The 25,781-nt window shown below is 42.7% G+C and overlaps 2 protein-coding genes across 6 annotated transcripts in view; one reads left to right on the plus strand and one right to left on the minus strand.

Annotated features, from left to right (window-relative positions):
- The window catches only part of SLC25A21 (solute carrier family 25 member 21), a 237,442-nt gene extending 234,718 nt beyond the window's left edge, over positions 1–2,724 (plus strand). For all 5 annotated transcript variants that reach the window (XM_039553092.1, XM_019285581.2, XM_019285566.2 and 2 more), the window contains one exon: positions 1,060–2,724. In XM_039553092.1, the coding sequence (XP_039409026.1) occupies positions 1,060–1,130 (71 nt within the window). In that variant the 3' untranslated portion in view covers positions 1,131–2,724. The remainder of the gene's footprint in view (positions 1–1,059) is intronic.
- Positions 2,725–6,091: 3,367 nt separating this feature from the next.
- Positions 6,092–24,949, minus strand: PAX9 (paired box 9). The gene is made up of 5 exons (XM_039552232.1): positions 24,746–24,949; positions 23,231–23,969; positions 20,795–20,937; positions 15,766–15,918; positions 6,092–6,507 (listed from the first exon to the last, which is right to left on the minus strand). The coding sequence occupies exons 1-5, from the start codon at positions 24,947–24,949 to the stop codon at positions 6,253–6,255; spliced, it is 1,494 nt and encodes a 497-aa protein (XP_039408166.1). The 3' UTR covers positions 6,092–6,252.
- Positions 24,950–25,781: the final 832 nt, after the last annotated feature.

Raw genomic sequence — 25,781 nt, forward strand, 5'->3', positions numbered from 1 at the left:
TGTCTGTGATTTGTTTGTTGGTCAAAGCCTTTTGCAAACTTCTGCTCTGTCTAGATGTCTGTGAGCTCCTTTTCATAGAGGATGATTTCAAGCCTGATGATGGTTCCTCAGGATGAGTGATATGGAGAAACTCATGTGGTAGTTCTGTGTGCCTGCTTGTCTGAGCCCCAGAAAGGCGAGCCCAGTTCAGCAGAAGACATGTTTGTTAGAGGTGCCTCTCCAAGCTGCCAACTGAACCAACAGGCAAAGGCAAAGGAAAGAAAATATTTATGCCCCAGTGCTGGCTCCCACAAGTAATATATATTTATTCATGCAGCCTGGTTCTCTTTACCCGTGTTCTCCCACTAGAAGCTTCTCTGTGCGTTTAGTTATATATATACCTTCTGAAATGTTCCTTTCTTTATCTCACACAGTAATTACAGCCCAGTTACAGTCTGGCTTCACTAACAGTAAAGATATTTCCTGGCTTTCAAGATGGGATTTTATACTGTTATCAATTCTAGCAAATAATGACATTTCATAAGATCAAAATTTTGCCTGTGGATGTGTAGACAGGAAAGATTATACTCATTTCAATACCGTGATTTTTCTGCTTTAAACATGGTGAAAAAACAGGTGAAAATGTCTCTTGAATCTTACCCAGAAGAATTTTCATCATTCTGGAGATGAATTTTTGTCATTCCACCAGTCAAATTGCTCTTTCATGGCCAAATCGAACTAAACAGGCACACAAATATATGCATATCCAGATTAAAAGTTTCTACTTGTAGAAGAACAAAGAAAAATATTAATCTTGAAAAAGTATTAGGAAAAATCACACTGAGGGTGAATTTGATTTAATATGCAAGCTATTTACATCAACTTTATAATCTAATATTAAGAAAAATTGGTACGGATTATGAACTGGTGAATTTTTAGTGAACTTGGGAAATAGTAGAATTATCCATTTTGCAAGTAAGGCTTTGCCATATGCTGGTTTATATCACACACTAGAAATGCTCTATAAAATATTGAAAATGGTGAATTTTCTATGTTTTAAAATAATATCTTTTCTTCCAGGTGGTGCAGTGATGCTTTTGGTTTATGAATACGTTTATGCTTGGCTTCAGGACACAGTTAATCACAAGTAGCACTTCTGAAAAATGTACTCTTTAAAATTATATGCATTCTAAAATATGCTATAGCAAAGTAAAATTGATTCTTATCCTTTATACTGTTGAATACCCTCAGATTGCAGTGATGTTAAAAACAAATATGGTCTTTAGGTCCTGATCCAAGAAGACATTTAAGCACATGCTTTTCTGTAAATGCATAATTAAATAGCACTTGACATTTGTAATTGTTTTGCTGGACCAAGAGAAAATATAAAGCAGACATAAGAACCAGTTAGTTTTTAAAGGACAAACTGAAATTTCTTGACACAGAATCATTCTATGTAATCATATACTTTTTTAAAAGTTTCAGCTGAAATGGCAAGATAAAAACTTTCAGGGCATTTTAAAGAAAAAAAAAAGAGTAATCCTGGGGGGGCAGATACTGAGCTATTGTAAACTGACAGCTCCATTGACTCCACATTAAGAAAATGACCCATACTCTGCAACTCTTGAATCAGTCTTGGGTCCAGTTTCAATTCAGCCCAGTATGATTTCAGCATACATAGAAGAGCTTTGCAAGTTCTGCAGAGTTTGGATAGAAAAGGACAGCACAAGCAGCCACAACTTTAAAAACATGCATAGTGTTAAATATCCTACTTGTTCTTAGCCATATATATGATATAAATTTCATTCAGAACACAGAAGATACTGAAAATAATTAGTCTGCATCATTACATAAAAATGCAAAACAACATGGATTCATAGAAGAAATGAGTAAATAAATTAACAGAAAAAAGTGATTTTAGGCATATGAGATTTTACTGCAAATTTTTTATCCACCTTGATATACTATTCTCAAAAGAGCTGTCCTGTGGTAAAAATGCTCAGTGTACCCTGACTGACCCCTTAGCCTTTAATTTCCACCATGGAATGGTGAAACAAGGTTGTAGACTGATAGCACATCTGCAGTTGTAATTAGCTCGCTGTACACCTCAAAGAAATGCACCTTTCTGTAGATAAAAAACTGTTGCTCTGAAGCTAAAATTTTTGCTTTTCCCAGTCACTGTAAATATAAATATTTCAGGGATATACTCATGTTCTTACTGGCCATTCTAACTCTGTGAAATACAGTAAATTCTGCTATGCTGACTGAAGACATAGTTTCTGTTCATTCTACATTTTAATTTTAAAAACTCTATAAATAATTTAAAACCACACATTATTCTGTTATAAAAATGTCTCCATTATCTAACTTGGTTTGTTGTCAAATGAGCACATATCTTGCAATTGCTAGAAAGTTTCGGTATCTCCCCATACTGTATTCACACTGTTAAAGTTAAATGTTCTTAAGGAGGTACAAACCTGTTCCTTAGCAATCCTAAAGTAGTATCTTTCTGCATTTTTACTTGAAAATGGCAGTTCACATGTGAAGTCTCATCTCACGAGTGTTTTTAAAGCATTGGAAAAGCAACAAAAAGTTAAAAATAGAAATGTGTTTTCAGAGCTTTCAAAGATGCCTGTATCAACATGCTCAATAAGCCTCTCTTTTGTCTGAATTTGGCAACAGTGGCTTTTCATACCTATGCTATTTCATAGCTAAAATCAATAAAATTAGCTCTGTTAAAGTTTATGCTTTTAAGGCGTTTCTCATTGTTGCATTTTATTGTCAGTTCTTGGCCAAAGAGAAGACACTACTAAGATACTTTCAAAAACTAAAGCAAAAGGCTTTATAATTTGTCTTTTATTAATTTAGGGCATTCAAAATATAAAAATAAAATGCTTTAAACATACTGTATATACATATATAGCCTTCGGTTTTACATACTTTCCAACATGATTTTTTTCAGTTAATAACTCAGCCTGATCTTGGATAAAAGGAGAAATAGTTGAGAACAGAAAACAGCATGGTATGGGAAAACAAACCTATGAAAGTACCAGCCCAATCCCCCATTACTCCTCATGTAAAATGGGCTGAAATTCAGTTTTACACCAAAGATCTTCTGAACTGGGGCCATGCAAACACAGTTCGGCTGAAGGGAGTATTATTAGGCTTCATTGATTTCTTTGGAAACACTTAACACCCTGGGAATAAAGTGTAGACTTTTCAGATTAAAAACTTTAATTCTGCACCCACATATACTGCATGTTTCCCAAATGCATCCATTGACCTCAGTGGGTTCACTCCAGATTTATACCCTTGTACTTGGCAGCAGCACTTAACCCTTAATTATTATTTTTCAGAAAACAATTCCCTTTTTCTTTTTAATTCAATGTAAAATGGTTTAGAGTTGTGTGGTTAGTAAGCTAACATTTTGCAGTTTTAAATTTACCCATGAGTATAACCAGTGAAATAGTCCTTGGGCAAAGGAGTATTCTACATTGTAGGTTTACATTTTAAAAAAAATTGTGAAACTTCACACCAAAAAAATCCATCACAGGCAGTTCACTAAGAGCCAAGGTCAGGTACTTTTGCTCACTCTGAGCAACACTTTCTGCATGCAGCCCCACTGACTTCCCATTCAGGGGTAAGGCATCATGTACAGCAGGCAGATGTGTGGAGAGCTGTACCTAAACAAACACAAAACAAAAATGGTTTATGGTGATGTATCCCACGGGAGGAATAATTAACACAGTGTCCTGTCCTTGCTTTATAAATTACCTTGATTTAGCTGAAGATAATGCACATAACTGATACAAGCTAAGGATCTGTCTGTCAAAACACACTAATTCCTCATTGGAATGTCAGGAAAGACAACTTTTATTCCAGAAATGACCTCGTGTTACTCAAAAAAATGTGGAAAACTTTTAACACAGGCACACTTTGTTACAGGCTTGTGAAGTCTTGAAGCTCAAAAAAGCTGAGTTTTGAAAGGTGTCTCTTCTTTTTTTTTTGGTTTTCTTTTCCCTTTGGTGCCCCTTGAGTTCTGTGGAAAACAATAGATAGACTCACTCCATAATTCTATAATCCAGTAGAACAACTAAGTTGAAAGCTAAAATCCTCTTGCCAACTTAATCACTTACCTACTTACGATCTTTTTCTTATCTTTTTTTTCCCCCATTTTATCTTTAGTGAAGACCTTGTCTAGTATTAAAGGGATTTCTTTTCCATGGTGTTAAGGCTCATTTTATTTCAGCTATAACAGCATAAAGGCAGAATAACATCCACCACGTCACTAACAGTGTGCCAGAGTGGAAATGCACTTGTGTGCACTTCACCTTTAGTGGTTTCAAAGAAACATTCTTGAAAAAGTGTTCTACTGAATAACAAGGGTTTCAGCATCTCATTAAAGCTAAACAGCTGCTGAATACATTGAGGCTGAAGAACATCAGATCTTTCTTTCCTTGGGGCCAAATACAATATCTGTGCTCTTTATAGAAATGCAGTTCTATTTTTTAGTGCAAGAAGCAAAGGTGGCAGCAGCCAGCTGTGTCCATCTGTATTTCAGTGGACATACTGTACATGACGTAAGTCTGATTACTTAGATTGTTATGAAAATTTACCCACAGCTTTCTTGGTGATGAAAGCTGGAAATCCACAAGAAGAGAACTATATTTTAAGAGGGATGGTATTTTACTTTCCCACTGAATTAGTGTTTTTAATATGGGATGCAGACAGAACAATATATGAAGAATGATATTTTCTCCTTTGCTTTAACTATGTCTACAGTAATTTATGTTATTGCAAAACATTTTTTAAAATACACAATATATTAATAGTCTATAATGGATATCAAATGTCACACCAGGCTTTTTTTTTGTCCACATTCATATTCTGAACATACCTACAGCATGGGAAAAGCATAATAATAGTCAGAACTTTATTATTGCCCAAGGAAAACAGGTAAATTTTCAAAGATCAGAATGTTAGCTCTCTTGGGATTAAAGTTTAAAGCAAAATAACTGGCACAGAGTACTTGCCACTGCATACAGAAATGTAGAAAGGAAATTTGCTTATATTAAATAGTATCTCTGTAGCACCACCACCAGTATACCTAAAAGGAAAAAAAATGCTTCAGAACAACAATGTAAACTTTACCAAGAGCCATACTTTACATTCATTAAAGGAGAAATTGAAGACAACTTTCTGTTTAAAAAATTACAATATAATCCTAGGGCTGGACACAAGTGAGCTGAGAATGATGGTACAATTCTGTTTCTGAGTGGGGTTTTTGACTGATAGGGCTTTGTAAGCATCTCTGCACAGGTTGCACACTAACAGCATTTTCCTCTACAGTTTTCAGTTTTGTTCAGATATTTTCCACCCATTTCTGTTTGTGCACTTCCTACAAATGTGGTGTCTCATGAATCTGGGAGGCTGGCTATGACTGTGGAGAGTTACTTAGCTGGATTTCTGCCTTTGACTCTTCTGCCAAAGAGAGAACTATTTCATAAGATGTTGAAGCCTCCACCGTGGCACAAAAACATGACCAAAAACCCCTAACTATACCTCATCACCTGAGGCTATCACCCCACCATGCAAAGACACAGAAAATAACTAGAAATCATCTTCTTAAAAAAAAAAGGTAAGAAATGTACTGGGAGGTGAAAACAAATGCTGTCGAAAGCCTCTATTTACAAATGGACAAAATCACAAAGGTCTTACTACTGCCTGACAATGGCAACATGCCAGAAGAATCGGAAAGCCACCTATTGCCTTTGTTCTATATTTGATTACCAAAACCCAATAAAACAACAAAAAAGGACCTCTTAATAACAGTGGATTGTATAATCTCATCAATTAAAGGGTTGTTCTCTAGGCAATTGGCAAACACTTCCCATTCAGCCACCTTTGCTGATTCAAGGCATAGCAGAATTTTCTGTAGTGATTTTTCTTTATTGATTTTTGCACAAATCTTAGTAACAATTGCACATTTAGAAAGTTTGTGATGATTAAGAATAAATATGTGTGGTTTGACCAGGAGAGAGTAGAACAAGGCTCCACGAGCCCTTTGAGGGACACAAAGTCTTTAAGAGCACAACACCACACTTCTCTCAGTTTCTGATGTTGTCTTCAGCTCTTTCAATCCCAAAAGCCTTACGGGAGACAAGTCATGAGGAGAAATGCCAAGTATCGCCAGCACGAAGAGAGCAGTCCGTGAGCTAGGCTCAGGGGGCGAGGAGCCAGTGAGCTCGTGGTGCTCCTGGACCAGCTCCTGCATCAGAGAGCGGAGGCCGTGACAGAGTGGCTGCCCTCCCTGGCTGTCTGCATGCCCTTGAATGCCAGCGAGGAGGGGATGTCGCAGCTGTGGGGGGACAGGGGGGTACCCCCGGCGTGCTGCCAGCCATGGCTCGCCATGTAGCTGGATGGAGTGGCGCTGTACGTCATGTAAGGTGACACTTGGGCTGGTGTGGCGTAGGGAGGCATGGCTGGTGCTGACACGAAACTGCTGACGGCTGGGAGGCCACTGGGTGCCTGAAAGGAGAGGGAAGGGAAAAGCATTTCTAAGAGAGTAAGACACATTGGATCTGGCATAAAATAAGCTGCCCTCAGATGCTGCTGGGGCTTTGTACCAAAACTAGGACCAGTGGGGACACCAAGAGAGAAACTCATAACCATTCCCCTGAATTTCAGGGGCTCAGAGGCCCCTTCTGCTTTGAAGACCAGTTACCCCACCATGATCAGTGCTTCCACACATCTCCTAACAACCTGTCCCAGACAGGGACCAGAAGCAGATGTTTAGGGAACACACACCAAGAGCAGGACAGGAGGTGCTAAGCCCCCTGTACACCTGCCTACCTTCCTGCAAGCTGCTGTTGATGGATTCCTAAAAGCCTTTCTCCCTTCTCTCTCCCTGAGCACCTTAATGCACTTGACAATGACTTCCGCAGATTGGCGTCGATGAACTGCAACATTTACCCACCTTTCCCAAATTTTGCACAGGGTGTTGGTCACTGCAGCAAGCCCTGCTGGGTAGTGCTGTGGCAGTTTAAGCTGGGTGTGCAGTGACCACAGCCATCCCAGCAGCAGGAGAAACAGACTCATCCCTGTGCCTCACCTCTCCTGGCCCCGAAGGAGGGTGGGCTCAGCCTGGAGCTGCCATGGGCAGGTGCAGGCACAGATCTGAAGGCAGCACTCCCCAGAGTGAAGAGGTAACAGCGGCTGGGGGAGGTGGAACATCTTAAACTCTTTGGTAACTCTTTGTTCAGAGCATGAGTCAGAACGATAGTAGTAGTATTATTGATGGTGTCTTTCAAAAATCTGTTTTCTAGATACTTGGGATAAAAAAACTTGTAAATGTTCTTTGCTCATAGCTTCTCCTGGTTTCAATAAGGCTTCTGCGCACAAAACAATTGCAGGGCTGGGTCCTTTCCTGCAAGCTATTTTCCTAGGTCCTTCTGTAGGCTGGGGAGAAGGGTTTCTATTTAAATAGAGATGTGAGAGTCCTTCAGTCAGCCATGGTATGATTTCACAATTAATGACTCCTTATTTAACTAAAAAGTGTTTGGTGGTTTATTTCACACCCATAAATGTTTCTTCAGCACAACAGGTACAAACCAAGATCATTTATCTTGCTCAAGTTTCAATTTGTGTAGTGTTTGTTTTAGGATTTGGGGTGAGATTTTTTCTCAAAAATGTTTCCTATCTGGATGTGAAAGAAGACTATTGATTCAGCAAATCCTGTAGCATCATCACATGGTACAACTGCACCCAACCTGAATAGTGCAAAGTTAAGAAATTAAACAGACTTTTTTTTCCCGCTAAAACTTCACACGATGTTAACATTTCATTTGTTCAATTTCTGCCTGGATTGCACCTGCCTGATTTCCAGTATTTACCTTCATAAAGGGCACTGGCCCGTTTTCAGACTCATGAGTTTCCTATCCATGTATCTCAGAGTTCCACTGTCTAGACTATCCTCTCATTGTCATTTGGGAAACAAAGCAGTAATTCTGCTGGACTCCATCGATATAAACCTGTACAGCAATCTAAAGCAGCAGGAGACAGCAATGGGATCCTGGCCACAAGCTTCCAATAGGAATATTAATTAATACAAAACATACAGCTGCAGCAGCAACATAATTGTCATTCCAAATCCATAAATATTTTGATGATGCTGAACTTGCCTTATTATTTTGAAAATCCAAATCTGTGAGCTGAACAGTAACTTGAATCACATGCTCCCTGCTGTGACTTAGAATTATACTTTAGCCTCAGCTTTAAATATCAGTGTTTGCAACAATACTAATTAAGACAAACCTGCAAATAATTGCACTGTAAGTCACTACAATTCTTGAATCACATGGAAAATTATTTCATTGAGTTTACTGGAAAGTAAAAACTGTAACTGGCCCTAAAAAGCTGCTATTCCAATGTGCAAACATGAAACAAGGACGAACACCTCTGTTTTTTGTAACAAGCACCAGCAAAAAGCTTTGCACAGGGGCAGAAGAGCCATTAAAACCAGATTGTAGTGCTGGGACATCAAGAGCCACAACCCAAACATAATGTGGACAGAGAGGTACAGAAACCCTGAAGGGGTGGGTGTTGGAAGGAGAAAGTATATGGGACAAGTCCCTGAAGTCTCATAGCCATTGAGGCAGCACAAACCTTCCACCTCTAAACCTCAAAAGAGTTTTTTGGACTCTGTGAATCCACCCTGTTCCTCAGGCTTTCCCACTCCCAAGGAGGCTGGTACCAAGCAGTAGGCTCAAGGCTGTGCCTGGAAGCCCCATTTTAAGGAGGATTCCTCATTATGAGTGCTCATGTTGTGTGAACCCTTAGCTGTGCTTTTGGAAGGATGGGTTAGTAGGTACAGGGTAGATCTGTGCCAGTCAATGTGCAGACAAGGCATCTCTTTGCTGGTCCACCAATGTTCAAGCCTATGTCCTGGCCTCCTGCAGACAAGGCCACCAGGGGTTCCTCAGCAACCATATGCAGATGACTTTGCATGATCTGAGGCAAATCTGAGCTCCTGAACAGCTCACATTAATGTAGACACTGTTGATAAATATTTGGTCCAATCACACATATGTTCTATGGCATTATGGCACAAAGTCTTTGAACTATAATTAATGGAGAAGCCCAAGTTTCCTATTGAATTGTACTGTAGGTGCCACTTGGGTTGTTGTTGATAAAATAGATGGAAATTGACTAAAAATTCACTAGTTTTTGTAAAAGCTTAATTTAAAAGAATACCTATACTGATTTATAACAGCCAGAACAACCTTTTTACACACACACACACTCTTATTCAAAACACAGCTGTGAAAACTGTTGTTTTTGTAGTCTATTCTGAATGTCAGAAAGATCTTGCCCCAACTACTGAGGGCAGGATGTGGAGGCAGTTGTGTAGGGACCACCAGCTGCAACCTGTCAGAGGCCACCAATGCTGTCTGTCATCACTGCCTCACTGAACTGGGGAATCATTCTTATTTTTGTTGCACTGCTACAAAGCTTTACCACTCAAAACCATGATTCTGTGAATGCCACAGATGCCCTCAGCCAAGCAGGTGGCACTGGGATGGGTAGGAACTGGCCCAGCACGGAGTGCAATTCTGCCTCAAGCAAGGTTTGAGCCATACCCACAAATCAGTCAGAGGCTTCCTCTAACCTGAACTAAAAAAAGGAGGGGATAGAGAAAAATCTCACTTTATGTGACTTAAAACTATGGTACTCAAAAAAAACCCAAACAAACAAACAAACAAAAAAAAAAAAAAAACCACCCCGTAATTTTCATCTCTGATTTTCATCTGTGAAAGACTTGACCTAATAGTCTTAACATGGGAGTTTTTACTTCCAAACAGCTTTAGATTCAAAGTGTAGGTTATCAGAAGGGTTGAATCTTGTCTGTCAATCTGGCACTTTTTACAAACATGACATTCACTTAAAATAAATGGAGGGGATTAAGTTCCATGACCCTGTATATACTGGATGAATAATTCATCCTGCAGTATTTCAATCAGAGGAAATTAATACCAAAATCTAAACATTCGTAATTAGGAGTGCAAGAATCTCACGGTGTTTATGGATTTTAAAACCCTAAGAATTTGTTTTAAGTGCAGAGGTTCTTGAACCTGGTTTTTAAGTTTTATAAATATTTTTTTTCTTAATTTGAACCATCGTTTTTCAAGGGAAATCTAATTTTTTAAAGCAAACAAACAAACATGTAGTTCTAGCTGAACAAGAACCTCTGCTGTGTAAGAGATAAGGGTTCCCATTTGAAAGTACCTACTTTCTGGCTTCTACAAAGATCAGAGAGAAACTTTTGTTCTGAATTGCTGCTTCTATCAATGTTTTGAGACAACTGATGGAATAAGTATTTCCAAATTTTAGAGCTGCACTTGAAACCTAGAATACACGATCTCCCACCCACTCACAAATTCATTCAAACATATTCTTGCAAAGATACCAGCAAAACAAGAGTAATTGGGTCAGGCTCACAAGTTGAGTCTGGTGCCTTTCTGCCAAGTTGCTGCTGATACCTGCCAGTGACCGTAAAAGGAATATCCAGGCGAGATATCAAAGCCAGGGTGGACATAAAGACTTGCTTTAGGTCACACAAAATGGTACTGCTGAAACAAGCAGACTGCGTGTATTTTCACCAGTAAAGGAGCTGGTTGAATAGTTTTAACAGATGGAATCTTTTGTTTTAATCACTTTAGATACGATACTAACTACAGACAACTTTTTTTGTCATTTTTTCAGTCTGTGATTTGCAACACAGAAGGAGTGGGTGGATGAAAAGCAAGTCTAGAACCAAGCTCATGTGGGAATGTCTTTGGAATAAGTAATTTCCATTAGCTGCTTGAACTCCTAAAAGTCAGAGCAGTTCTTCCCCAAACCAGAGGTAACCACCACAAATGCCTTGATACCTGTTTTGAAGATTATGCTTGTGTAATATGTTGTAGAGCTTCAGCCTCCTCTCCTTCACGGTAAGAAGACACAAGGGTACAAGATTTCTGGACAAATTTTGCAGTCAATCCATGTCAGAAAAAGTACCTGATTTTGGTTTTTTTTCTGCCTTGGTCACAGAAGAACCAGAGAAACATGCAAGCTAGATTTCACTTTCAGTCCTTGTGGTATAAATTCAAATTATATATTGTAGTGAATTGATATTATTTTTTTCATTCCCTTCCCTACTTTTCCTTCCCTGACTTTTGCTTGCTAGGTATGCATTCTCTCAGTATCAAAATTAGACCGTCTCCTATGTTCCCTTCCCATGTGGCTTCTAAATGTTTCAGAAAATGACCCAGAATTGCAATATTCAAAATCACAGACCTATATTTATGTTAGCTATCATTAATGGCAATAATGTAAAGGATCTCATTTCAGGTTTATGTGAATACAAACGAGAGCAGATTTGATGCCACAGGTGCGTCCACCTCAATTTTATAGTCTAACTCTAAAGTGAGTGTCCAAAAGAATGTAAATTATTCTTCTTATTGTAAAGTTATTATTTACAATTATTTAAATTACTTGCCCATTGTAATAAAATTGTTACAATATTTAATTAAATAGTTCATGTATTGCATAGACTAAGAATGCAGGCTTTGTAGATGTAGTCTAAATTACTATTTTAAAAAAAAAAAGTTTCTGGAGAAACAGCATAGGGTTCAAGTCGCCAGCCTGAATGAGCTGGGACAGTGACTCAGCCCAAAGTCCCCTGCTACAGTCATCAGAAGTTCAGTCTATGTCATGGCTTAAGGGACACACCTCTGGTGAATAAGGTTGTCGTTTTTGTTTCTGTCTCTCAATTCCAACACTGACTTGGATGGAATGAATCCTTCCTGTCCTTGGATCAGCAAGCTCAGCACATTGCCTTGATCCTGCAGCATAGCCTTTCCCCGAGAGCAAACGAAACTGATCTGCAGAGGTCCCACAGCCTGGTACTGGGAGCAGCGGCTGCCCAGCACCGAGGAGTGCTGGCAGCAGCTCGCTCTGCAGGGACGCTGCCGCAGCTCTGCACACACACTGACACCCTCTCGCTGCTGGTTTTCAACATGAAAACCTTCAAACATTTTCTGTAAATGATGAATCTTTGCCGAACGTCCTGAAAACACAGTCATGAAGTAGCTGTTGCAGAAGTAATTTTTTCCACAGCAAGAGAAAAGCATAGCAGGGAGCAAAATATCTAGTCCTTCAATCAGAAGAGCAAATTAGCATAAAAACCCAGAGGATATCTCATGTTTTTAGTGACATGCACATAATCAGTCAAAAAGATTATGACAACAAGACTAGGAGCAATCAAACACAAACTGCAAACATTAAGGAAGCCAACATGCTGAATCTCCCTTTATAATTGGAGGTTAAATATGATTTATAAATCAAGTCAACATATGGGATCCCAAGGGAAGAGTAAACAAATTTTCCAAGTCAAACAGCAGCAGCAGGCCTGTAATAGAAGTGTCATTTAGGAAAATGGCACTACTAAATGATCTAAGTAATAGGAATGGGGGTTTTAATGTTTTTAAATTAATAACTTTAAGTAATATTTTTGTAGATATTGTAGTACTAAATTAGAGCTAAATTCTGAAGCTGCAACTCGGTGCTACAGCATCAACAGGAAAAATTACATGATACCACAAACATTCATTCAGATAAGTCTTCCACTAAAATTAATGTGCCTACACAGGTAAGTCAGAACCACCTAAAGAAGGGTTACAAAAGTGAGCACTGAGTAAATTTCCCCAGTTTATGATAACAGTTTTTATTTAAAATATTTTTTATTAAAATTAAAATTGCTAAGGTGTATCTGAATAACTTAGCCAGAGTTAACCCTGCAAATCAGGGTTTGCATTTTATAGTGCTGGAAAAGATTCTTGAAAAAATATTTTCATATTAGACTAAATATCTATATTCTTAGATGAATTAGCTTATTTTATTGAATATATTAATGATTTGATTTTCTGTTCATTTCACTGCAATCAGCAGAGAATAAAACAGACTGAATAATTAGGACACTGACATTAAATAATTTCCACATACAAAAAATCTTAAACTGAAGAGGGATGTTTTGTATGTAGGATATCAATTTGGTATCATATTATCTAATTTAATATTTGCCTTTATCTTCAAGAAAGAGCAAAGAGTGATAATACATTGGAGTCGAGACACTTTTGAAAATAACACAAGCAAGGGGCTTACAGCTGCTCTGTTGCTCAGCTGAACTGAGTTTATGTCCAGAAGACTGAGATTTGAAAAAGGAAAAGAGACTTTTCAAGAACGGAGAATTACACTATTTCTCTTCCACTCTAAGTTGTGCAAAGGTTGTATTCTAGTTGAAGTCACAATTAAAATGGACTTATTCACATGCCAGAGTGCTCTAAGATTTCAAACATAGTTAGCTACCCAATCCTATACATTATCTCTTAAAAATATGCCATTTTCTTTACAGCTATTTCTCCCATTATTAAATTCAATGCACAACAACATACTGCATAGGAAAATCACAATACTTCCTTCTGAAATAAAGTTCAGTCCTTTCATAATGAGCAGATCCCATTCCCCATGTTTAACGCACTTTTTTATTAACTTGAAGTTATTTCCTTTACTTATAGCCATCCTGAGCTGCCCTGAATAACACAGAAACCAGATAATACCAATTGAGTGTTTTAACTATAGCTGGGACATGCATCAAGATCACTCTAAATTATATTTTCTTATCCAGTTTTAAATCTCAGCCTCTTCAGGGAAATAAAATCCCAGTTTTGGAAAAAGTAATAGTAACTTGAATTAACACACCATCACCAATCCTTTCCAAAAGCAAACTACAGCAGAAACGAAAGAAAAAAAAAAAAAAGGTGGGGGGAGAGAGAGACAAAGAGAGAGAGAAAGCGAGAAAGAGAGAGAGAGAAGAGAGAGAGAGAAAGAAAGAAAGAAAGAAAGAAAGAAAGAAAGAAAGAAAGAAAAGAAAGAAAAGAAAGAAAAGAAAAGAAAGAAAGAAAGAAGAAAGAAAGAAAAGAAAGAAAGAAAGAAAGAAAGAAAAGAAAGAAAGAAAGAAAGAAAAGACCACCACTCACTCTCTGACACTGAGTAATCTACTACAAAAACAACAGAGGAAAAGAGAGGTAGGAGAAAAAGGCATGGTGGATAGACGGCTTTCACAGTGAAGTGAGATCTATCACGGCACAACAAACACACGATAATATGTCCACCTAAATGTCTGCAAATGTAGATTGTAGTTCAAGTCTGCACTATCATTGAATGGTTGCTTTCCTTTCATCCACCAGACTAAGAAGTGTTGGAACCCTGGGTTTAGAGAATTTAGGTTTCTGGGATATAATTATATGTACGTGTAACAATATGGAGGTTTTTGGGTGTGGATTAGCTCTTCTTCATTTCTCCTTCTTCTTCACAAATCTGAGTGCTCTGTTACTGGGTCAAAAAATCCGCACTGCAGATCATGAATAGATAGTTATTGGATTATAAGTAAAAACATATTACTTGGTATTTCATAAGTGGTTGATTTGGACTTTAAAAGGCCTTGAAAGTTAGAACTCACAGCCATTTTTCCACCCTGTTAACTAAGAGGCACTCCCGAGCAGCTGTATTACAGATAAGAAAATAATAAACAACAATTAGAAGAAAAACCTAGCATCTCCTGCCTTTTAGTCCAAACTCTGAGTAAAAGAACTCAAATTTCAGAGAGACAAAAACAAAAAACAAACAGAGAAAATTAATAAAGAAGGATTATATAAATCAAAGTCACTGCCTTTCCAGTGAATATGCTGGATCTTGGGGTATGTTCTACTATTTAACAAACTTCACAACCAGACTATGTCAAAGGGGAGTGAAAACAAATTCTGGTTGCTATAAGCACAAAGTCTGGTTCTGACGGCAAAAATACAACTTAAGTCTTCCTTTGACAGATAGACTGTGCTTATGAGGACAATAGGAAAGCACAGGCGAAAAAAAATCATGTCATATAAGCAAACTCCTTTGAGTAGGAATTAACAGATTCCCATAGTTTTAGAACAGATTTGCACAATAATTTCCCGTCTGTATTTTGGCAAAATCTGGAATTGGGCAGGGCACACATGGACACTAAACAAGCAAATACACTGGAAGGAATAAACATTTGTTCTTTTCTATGCTGTTGGTTAACACCATAATGTATTATTGAAAGGTTCTATGAAATAGGAAATATAATTCTATGAAATATATTGTAATTTCAATATGGTGCTATTTAAATGAAACTGAGGGAGGAGACTTATGGACACAGACACTTCAAAGGGATTCTTGATGTCTAGAAGCTAGGCAAATATGGGGTCAAACTGGTAAAGTCCCCACCTTGTTCTCTTCAGGGACAGCCAAAACAGCAGTCTCCTATGTCTAACAAATCTCTGATGCTGCAGAGGCAGTTACTGGGAAGCTGGTACACTAAGGAGGGTGAAACCACAGCCCAGCAATTGTTGAATGCCTATGGTTATTATTAGGGGGGTAGGCAATTCCTAAAAGCCGATAAATTGCCACAACAGACAAATTCAAGCACACTATACAGTCTTAATATACTTGCCAATCTACTGCAAGGACCAAGACTGAACAGCTCAAATCACAGCTAATACCCCTGCTCCAGGCACTCTGCTCCTTGGCTGTGATAGGTATCTCGCATCACTCCCACTTTACAGTCCCTGGTCCACGTTTGTCATGGCAGACCTCCTGGTGGGTTGGGGTCCATTGAGCAGAAGGTGCTCAGAGTGCAGTTTGAGTGTCATCATACCATTCACTCACCTCTCTGACTTTCTTTATTAGTTTCATCCGGGTGGAGTGCCCTGAAGCCATGTGGGTTGGTGGACAGGGCACTGTGTTTTGGCCGTGGAAGCAGGTGGCCAGTAAGAGGCAGGTCTCACAAATGGGGTTCGAATTGGGTGCCATCCAGATCACCTGGGGAGGAATCGGGTGCATGTAGTGGGATCAGCTCATCCCCCTCACCCACAACATGCAATGACAAGGATGCCTAGACCTTGAGCAAGCCATCTTAGTGGCAATATTTTAACAGCAGGCCTGGTCTGGAGATCCCAGTGAGAGTGACACAGAACCAGTCTCCAAGCCAAGGTCTGAACCCCTGCACCAGACTCTGTTAACAGTGCTGCCGGGTACTATGGCAAGAAAGCAAAGAAGCACCTCTCCTTCACAGCTTCACCCCCCTCCTGCCTGGGTATGACTGAGAAGCCGTAGGTCTGGACCTCTGTCATTGATGGCTTTGGCACAGACCCATAGCAGGAATCCAGCTGCCTGGATTCTGAGTTATGAGATGCCAAATAAGTAATTTGCTAGTTAATGTTTTCATTAAATAATGTGTGTAGGAAGATCATGTAATTTGCCATAATATTTAAGGTTACATTTTAATGCTCTACCGGAAGAAGTTACCCTGTGTTGTGGGTTCTAAGCACTGCAGATGCAGTTACAGATGCAGGGCCACCCCATACAGAGTTTATTGTTCATCTACAAATGAAAGATCAGGAACTAAGTTTTCTGTGCAAGTCCAGAATTACACCTACAATTATTTGCAAACACTTGCCCTAACATGGAGCCTTCCCTTTATCTGCTTGCACACACAGAGCTCACGGCCCCAGTCAGAATGGGGACAGGGAGTGATACCCCAGCAATGCCAAAAACTCAAGCCCCTAACAGCTGATTAAGTTCAGCTGAGACAGACCTGAGGCACTTGCTGCTTAGGGGTTTGGCCAGCATGTCAGAGGAAGACTTCACTCAAACTATGTTCACAAACCCCTCTGAATTAGGAGGAGTGTTTTCTGCAGCTGCAGTAAGTTTGGAATGAGGCCTCCAAACAGCGGGCCATTTCCAGGAGCAAGCTTGCTCTTAGACCCCCCAGTTACAAGCTTTTTCCCATTTATGAGTATCAGCTCCCTTTGGCAATATGCACATCTGCTTCCTGCAATGCACACAGAAAGTCAATCTGAAAATAAATTATTTCCAAGCTATTTGCCTCTCAGCAAATCATACAAACACGTCAGATCTTCTGCATTCTCATATGTGTGTAAATACAGGACCACAATTTTTTCAGTTTGAGCATCCATGATGTTAGTCCAGCAAGTCACAAGCATCAGATGTCTGAGAACTGCATTTTAAATATGATACATGTTTATTGTTTTGACTTCAAATGCAGGTTACAAATGTGTTCATACTGCAGTCATTTCAACTATTTTTTTCTTAATGCAGTTGTCAGTATAAGCTGTGCAATGCAAAAGAAAATACTCAGAATATTCATCCTTTGTATCAATAGCATAATTATTTGTAGAAGCCCCTGAACACCACATTGAATGTGCCTCTCTGTGTAAATTCTGTGATAGAACTGTGCTCTGTATGAAATGCGCATGACACAAAACTGTCAAGCCCTCGGAAAAATCTATTTTCCTTTTCAGTTTCTCTGAGTCACAGTCACCCTATTTGAAAGCAATATGACAAATCTGTGAGTGTGATACATCAGGAAAATTATGCCATTGCTTACGTATAAATGACAACCTGGGACATCAGATAATTAAACCTGAATAGAAACTTGACAAGGCATCTTTTGATTTCCTGTGGAATGTTTTGTACAGAATCATAGTCTGCCAGGCTGAGCTTTCAACTCCCGAAACCCAAATACTGAACAACATTGCAAACAAAAGCTCCAGAGACACCAGGAAATTCATAATACAGAAAATGAAGAATGTTCTACATCCAGAGATTCAGTTTCATGTTAAACTAGTATGACTGCATATTGCCAAGGCAAAAATGTGAGGTTTTCCTGCCTTTTTTGTGGGTGAATTCCCACTGGTGTGTGGGACAAGGGCTGAAATTTAGCCATTGGGACCGATTGGAGAGGTCAGCCATGGCTGCTGCCTGACAAGTCTGGGATGTCAATAAGAGTTTTGCCCAAAAAACGCCTACAGTATCCCATGTCTTAAAACAAAGTATATCATTTAAAAGAAGTGATCAAATAAATATATTGTAAAAGTACGGAAGACCTTGTTCTTCGGTCTCAATTTTTCTGGTCTTTCTCACGCAGAGGGACTTTCCAGGGGATTTCTTGAGAAGCAAAATATTATCTTCCATGACTAAGGCTGGGGAGAAAGTCTTTCACTTGCCTAGTAGTTATGGAGGATTTGCAAGCTATGGACAGGTGAATTTTGGATATTGGTGATGCTTAAATATGTAGATGATATTTGTTGGAAAAAGCAGAATTACTTATCACTCACACAAAATCCATTGTTAATGTGCTTCAGAACACATTTCCTCTGCTCCCATTGTGAAATTGGAAAGCCTAAGTTAAATATCCACACTTGATTCCCTCCTCTTGTAGGCACTTCTGATTTTGATAATACAGATATGAAACTGGAATATTATAGAACAGTCACTTCTCTTCTCTGGGGGAAATCTTATGTCTGCCTCCTTAAGACCCTTAAGAGCTTTCGTAACAAGCTTTGCCCAAAAGAGATAAGGAAACAGCATTTACCTTGAAGTACAAAGAGCGTATTTCACCATAGTCCTTCCGGCACATGAAGTATGTCTGAGACTTCCCCATTTTTCCACCATTCCAGATACCCCCCTGCTAGATTCACAAATGAACCAACATTATCTAGTGTCCCCTGCTCATCTCTTTACACCCAAAATGGTACACATTGCAAGAGACCATGGATCACATGATGTCAGAGAATTTTGTAAGTCTTTACTGTCACAAGCTGTCACTCCAGACTCACTGCACTTCAGCAAAAGGACAGTAAGTCAGTGCTCTGTGCAGCAAGAATTTGGTTCATAAACTTCACACTGTCTGGAACAAATATTTCAGCAAAAGGAATGTGGCAAAAACTGCAAAAAATAACATTTTCCCATCCTTATTTAGCCTGATTTTTTTTACACATTCTAAACTAGCAAGGTAGTGAAGTTGTGACTTGACAGACAAAGCAATTAATGCCCATTTGAATTAATTCTCTGGATAACAATTCTGAATACTACATGAATAGATTGGTCTATGTGTTGGAACTTTCCAAAGCCAAATTCTGTTTACCTATACTATTACAGGGAAGAAACTGAGAAGAACCTTCTCTAGATCTTCTTTTAGAGAGCAGGGTTCTGAATATGGCTTTTCTGCCCTTTTAAACTCTCTGGACAATGTATTTTGATAAATGAATTCCATTTTATTAATAGAAATTTTCTCAATTTTTAAGTAGTGTGTATGTTTACATTTATCACATGATCTTTCAGGTTGAACAAAACTTTAAGATAAAACTGATATTGACAATAGAACAGTGATATATTATGAAGATTAAATCATAAACATTGAAAGAGTAAAAAAGAAAAAAAGAAAAGGTAAAAAATACTTTCCAAACCAGCATTGAAAATAACCCAATTTATAAAGCATTGTTTCTCAACACATCTGTTGTAAATGAGATCCATCAGAGGCCATGGTTTATAGTCTATGAGCAAGATCCTGTGAATATTTCAGCAGGATTGTGTGCGGAAGGCCCGGCCTGGAACCTAAGACCATGAAGCCACAGTACAGCTGCTCTTACAGAATAGTGAGAAGCTATATCTATTATTTTTTAGTAAGACTGATAACACTTGTTTTAGCCTTTAAAGAAAATTGTAGGAGTATTAACTCTAAATCTAATTCTATCTTTAACCATACAGTCATGGCTATACTATAGTGCACATTATTTGTGATATGAAATGAACATAATAATAATGGGATGATAGAAAAACAAAACAAATGGAACAGCATTGAGGGTGGTGTACTATTTAAAAGGCAATATATGTAATGAAGTAGCTGTTCACCATCAGGATCTACTGTATTTCCTGCTCTGCCTAATTCACCTCTTTGCAAATGTTCCCGCAGTTTGTGCTCCGCATCTTGAATTGGAAAGGGTCTGATTCAGCTACTCTCACCACCAAACACGAGCTACAAAAGTCTCCTCTACACGGATCTAAAACCAGACACAGAACTCGGAAAATATGTCCAAAACCTCTGTCTTTGAACGGGAAAAATGCTAAACAGCAATCGTGGGTTTTCTTCGACTTGGTTATAAGTACAACAAATGCGTGGCCAGGAAGTCAGCGTGTCTGAGAGACCTCTGATGCATTTTGAAATGTTTCCATCACACGGAAAAAATGTTTTCAAAACCTGTGCTTTCCCAACGAGTAACAGTTGAGCCTTTTATAGCTTTTCTCCTGGCATGGGACTTGATTAGCAAGTACAAAGATTTAGACAGAGATTTATTAAGTAACAGTTATATTGTGTTGTAATTAAAACGTAGGAAATTCGCCGTCTACTTAAGCGTTTAAAAATGCTTAATGTAGGAAGCAATTACACCTCATTTTCAAATTATTCCCCTGACTACAGAGCACGCTGCGGACAGAGTAAAACGCGGCTGGTACGGGAGGAGGCGGCGGCGGGATGTGCCCGCTGGCCCGGCCGGGGCGGGGGCAGAGCCGCGGCGGGGGTCGGTGGCGGCGGTTCTGGAGCGCCCGCTGGGCGAGCGGAGCGGGGGCGGACCGGGCCCGGGCTGCGATCGCTGCCGCCCCGCCAGCCCTCCGCCCGCCGGCAGCAAGGCGGGATGGGGGCGCTGGGCGCCGCGGCGGCCGGGCCGGAGGAAGGAGCGGAGAGAGGAGGGACGAGAGCTAGGCTTTTCCCGACGTCGCCCGTCTTTGCAAACCAAAACCGAGGGAAGTCCGGCATCGGCTCCAAACCGAGGGCGGTAGCCCGAGGCCGAGCTCAGGAGCCCTGTGCATCACCGCCCGTCCCCCCCTCTCTCTTTACCTGGCTGTACTTGGCCTCCTGCTCAAGGGAATTCTTCTCCAACCCGTTCACGGCGTGTTGGGCCGGCGAGTGGAAGCTGTTTCTGCCCAGGCTGCTCCATTCCTCCACCTTGGGGCTGGGGTAAGGCGAAGTGTCATTCACTGCTGGAAAACAAGGGACGGGGGAGAGAGGGAGTCAGAGGCTAGGATTCGGAGATGGAGACGGCTCCCTCTCCTCATGGGAGGCAGTCTGTGGGGCAGAGCTAAGGGGAAGCCGGTCCCTCGCCCGCCACACCTCGCTGAGGCTCCCGGAAGCCCTCAAGAGGGTGATTCGTGGGAAGAAGGGAGTCGGCTCCCTCCGTGAAAGCTGTGACAGAGATCAGCAGCCGAGCCCAGAGCTGGCTGGCTCGCTCGTCCCCACGTCTCCCCACTGGCGGAACGGAGCTGCCGCCCGGCCCTCGTCCCCCAGGCTCTCCTAAGGGGTATTTACGACAACAGCCTTGTTTGTATTTGTGAGTCAGAGGAGAAACGACACCCCGTGTTACAAACAGTCCTGACACGGCTGCACATGAACTGGGCTCCAAATACTTTTTGGGAGAAAAAGAAAACGAAACACAAAGTAAATATTTTTTTTTTTTTAATAGGGAGATAAAGGGAGGGAAATAAGAAGGAGGGGAGGAGAAGAAGTTAGAGTCCTATTATTTACACACCTATCAACCGCGCCATGGGCATACCAGGATGTTTTGCAGGCGAACAAATTCCTCGAACGGCCAAATTCCCCCACCGGGGAGCCAGGGAAGGGGTAGGGGGAGCCCTCCCCGAGCCCCGCGCCCGGCCGCATTGGAGCCGCCGTGGGAGGGGGCTTTCCTGCGACACCACCTCGCTTGGCCCCTCGCCGTGCTGGGGAAAGGCACAAATCTGAAGTTGTCTTAAGAAATTGAGCTCCCTCGGTGAGCGCCCTTTTCTGCTGATCTCACACTTTCCCATGAATAGGGGCTTCCTTTCCGTGTCAGCAAGGTCAGTTTATCCTATAAATCAAGGGCGAACAGCCCCCATCTGCGGCACCGGCCACTCCGCAGCCCCGACCCTCTGATGGGAAGGGGAGGGGGGAGGTTTCACACCGCAGAAAGATGTGTGCCGCTGCGGGGGCTGAGGGAGACCGGGCAGATACCAAGGCACCCGGCAGCACCGGCAGAGGCCTGCCTGCCAATGTGGTGTTAATCAAAGAGGAGCTCACTAAAAAAACTCAACAAAACAAAACCAGAAAAAAAAAAAAACCAGAACAAGGCAACACCTAAATTTCTCATATGATTGTAATGTTCTCATTCTTTTTAATGTTCATTGCCAACACTACCTCTAGATTGCCTCAGAGATGGCCAGGCGTGTGTTTGTTAAAGTTGACTCAGAAACAAGCACATTTCTTTGTGCCAGTGAGGACTAGGATAAAGTTTATATTGTGAAGGGCAAAGAAGAACAAACTTACATTTTTTGCATGTATGCATATAAAGAAAACATACTTGTGCGTGCGTATGTGTTGCTTGAAAAAAGATTATCACCTTTCAGATGAAATAAGAAAAATATTCTGCAATGCCTAAAGGATCATTTTGCATCTGAAATGCTGCTAGAACCGGATTGTTGCTGCTAAAAAGGCAGTGAAAACAGATCAGAGCTCCCACCTCTCCACTAATACTGAGAGAAAGTGGGACACAGAAATCGCTGTAGGCGAAGGTTATTTAAGATGGGTTTTTCAGTGACACTTTGAGTAACGCTTTCACTGTTAGTTCACTGGCAGAGACCGAAATGGAAAAAATGTCCCTTTCTAGCGAGCGGCCGTGAGACGCGACACAGTTCCCAGAAGAGGGAACAGAAAGAGTGTGAAAGGGGTAAAAGAGGCAAATCTAGAGCCTTTGGTTTTCCTAGACCACCACTTCGGAGGAAAATACAGCATCAGAATGAAAGCAATTAGATGACATTTGAACTTCCTGCCGAAGCAAATTTGGCCTGACTGCGAAAACTACAGAAAATGGACTTCTCAGTAACGCCAAGGCGGCGCCCGTGACCGGAGTGCGACAGCGAGCTTCGGTGGGGACCAGGACCAGGACCGGGACCGGGACCGCGACCGAGTGCGCCCTGGTCCCGCCGCACTCCGGGCCATTCCCTCCGGCCAGGATCGCCACTTCCCGGCTCAGAGCGGTGGAGGTGACGGCCAATGTGTCCTATTTGCTGGTCCTCCTGCAGCCCTCCCAGGCCCTCCCAGGTCTGCCCACGTTCCGAGACACATCCTCCAGTAAGCTCAGTGCCCAGCCCGTGCTGGGGAAAACGCGAGAGGTTTCCCGAGTCAAACAACGAAACCACCCTCCGACCCTCGGAAAGGAAAGAACCCAGGAGCAAGGGATCGAACCCCTCCGAGGGCCCTATCTGGCTGCCTCTGTGGCCCCGGCTCCCGCCCACTCCTCACCTTGGTCGGTGATGGATCGGATCCCCAGGATGTCCGTCACGGAGTGAGAGGACGGCCACGTTCTGGGCATGGCCATGGTGCTGGGGATTGCCGGCATCCCGGGAGGGGTGGACACCTTGGCTCCTGCAGCAGCGATGGGGCTGGGGTAGGGGTAGATGTGGTTGTAGGGCAGAGCAGGCTGTGGGGGTGGCTGGTGCTGCTTGTAAGTCTCGTAGTGACTCTGCTGAGACAGGTTCCCGATTTTGTTCCGGAGGATGCGGCTGATGGAGCTGACCGACGGCACGTTGTACTTGTCACACACGCCATCGGCCAGCAGGCGATCCCGGATCTCCCAGGCGAAGATGCCCGGATCCCTTTGTTTGTAGGTCCGGATATGTTTTACCACCGTGGGAGTGGTGACCCGAGGCTTGCTGCCGCCGATAGCCCCCGGTAGGATGGAGCCTGTCTCGTTGTAGCGAGCCAGGATTTTGCTGACACAGCCGTGGGAAACGCGGAGCTGCCGGCTGATGTCACACGGCCTGATACCCAGTTGCGCCAGTTCCACAATCCGCAGCCTGATGGCATTGGGCAGGGGTCTCCCGTTGACAAATACCCCCCCGAGCTGGTTCACTTCCCCGAAGGCAGGTTCTGCAAGCAAATGAACAAACACAACCGTCGGACACGGCGGACGGCACAGAAGGGGGCGTCTGAGCTGCTCCTCATCCCAGACAGATGTCACAGACAGGGACCCCCCCCACCCCGGTCACTCCACGCACGCTTCTTTATTATAGCGGGATGCCCCCGAGACTGAAGGAAGGAGGGGGGAGGGAGGAAGAGAAGTGAGAGATTTAAAAAAAAAGAAAAGAAAGAAAGAAAAAAGAAGAGACAGAAAGAAAATCCGTGGCAACAAATGTCGGAGCTCTCCAGACTGTGAATCAAGCATATTCCCAAAAAAAAAAAGCACATTCCAGAGAAGAAAAACAAGATCGCCCCAACAGACAAGTCAGCTTTATTGCCACAGGAAAAAGGAACGCGAAGAAAACAAAAAGAAAATAAAAACATCTTCTAAGACGTGGGGGAGGGGGAGGAAGGAAAAGTAGTTGAGGAAATTCTTTTACATCTTGGGAGAGACGAGGGCAGCGCGGTGCTTCTGAGTGGGGACTAACTTTTTAAAGATCGTTCCTGGTGCTGTTAGCGCCTTTCGCTTAGCAGCACGGTTACACTGGGCTGTAAAACAAGCGTGTTAAAATGTTAACTGCTACGATCGGTGTCAGGAATAATATACAACGTGTCACGGGCTCCAGCCATCCGTTCGGCTGCTATCCTGCCTCGCACTCGCCTAATAACACTAATAACAAGCCGACTAGTCATTAGCTCTCTCTCTCTCCCCTGTTCCTGACCCTCAACATGTTCTTACAACTTGTAGGAACACGAGCAAAGTCAATAAGGGAGCCACAGCGGTAGCAGATGACGGTGCACGGGTGCTCCCCCTCTCTTGACAGCACTTGAACCCTCCTGCGGCTCCCGGCCACTTACCCATTCCTCTGAGCGGGGCACCTCGAGGCCGGCCCTAAATCCCAACGGATCCCTATGCCCGGGAACCGACTCCCGGTCTCCTGCTCTCCTGGCCGCACTGGCCCCGAACCTCTCTGATCTCCGCTGAGGAGGGAACAGTAGCGTGAGGAAGAAAAGAACTACAAGGAAATCTGCATCCCGACGAGAGAGCCTTGACTTCTGCATTTCAACCTCAAGGCAGCGTGGGCAGGGCCGGGCTGGGCCGGGCCCGTGACCCACCGCCCCCCTGAGCCCGCCCCCGGGGCGGCCCCACCGCCCAGCCGCCCTGCCAGTGGCCAGGGCAGATGACGGACAGCGCGGCGGCGGCGGCGGCCCTTCCGCTCCCGCGCAGCGCGCTCGGCACCTGGGCCCGCCGCGCCGGGACGGCGGCTCCGCACCTGCGGCGGTGAGTTGCGCGCAAAGTGCCGCCGGCGGCGGGGCTGTGCTGAGCGGGGCCGGCGCCGTGGCAGGGCACTGCTCGGCCGGCGGGGGCCGGGGGATTGGCAGGCAGCTCCGCGGGGCCGGGGCACGGTCGGCGGGTAACGCAGCGCCGCCCTTTCTGGCCCTTCTCCCGGACTAAACAGCCGGAGAGGGGGCTTCGAGCCTGGCAGAGAGGTTCCCCCTTTCCCCGAATGAAGCAAAGCAATGTCTTGACACACACACGGTCTCCCCGCGTTGAGTTTGTGATGCGGGAGAGAAGATCTTTCGCGGGTTTGATCTCCTCGTTATAATAAAGCACCTTTTAGCTAACGAATGTTTCGCGGGCGGTGTACGAGAAGACCGTGAGTGATGCGAGTTGGGTCATTTTTGGTGGAAATCACAAACCGGCCAGGAAACGAGCTGCATTTTCCCTTGCCTTGGGAGGAGACAGGACGGGGCTTGTAGCGCCCGGCATTGGGATGCTGTGTTCGCCGGCCACCGCAGACCGGCACCGGGATGCTGGTGCTCGCTGCCCAACGCAGACCGGCCCCGGTTTTGTTTTCATCCCCACAGTAATATTGCACCGCGCTTAAGCGTA

This window comes from Corvus cornix, chromosome 5 (genome assembly GCF_000738735.6).
Source record: "Corvus cornix cornix isolate S_Up_H32 chromosome 5, ASM73873v5, whole genome shotgun sequence".
Lineage (NCBI taxonomy): Eukaryota > Metazoa > Chordata > Aves > Passeriformes > Corvidae > Corvus > Corvus cornix.

What these genes read in the sequence shown, in the direction of transcription:
- PAX9 (XM_039552232.1), bottom strand. Translation starts at nt 24,949, where the DNA reads ATGCAGAAGTCAAGGCTCTCTCGTCGGGATGCAGATTTCCTTGTAGTT. An exon ending in TGCCCCGCTCAGAGGAATGG is followed by an intron (nt 23,970 to 24,745) that starts GTAAGTGGCCGG and finishes GTGGAGTGACCG; the next exon opens with GGGTGGGGGGGGTCCCTGTC. An exon ending in CCGATCCATCACCGACCAAG is followed by an intron (nt 20,938 to 23,230) that starts GTGAGGAGTGGG and finishes CTTGTTTTCCAG; the next exon opens with CAGTGAATGACACTTCGCCT.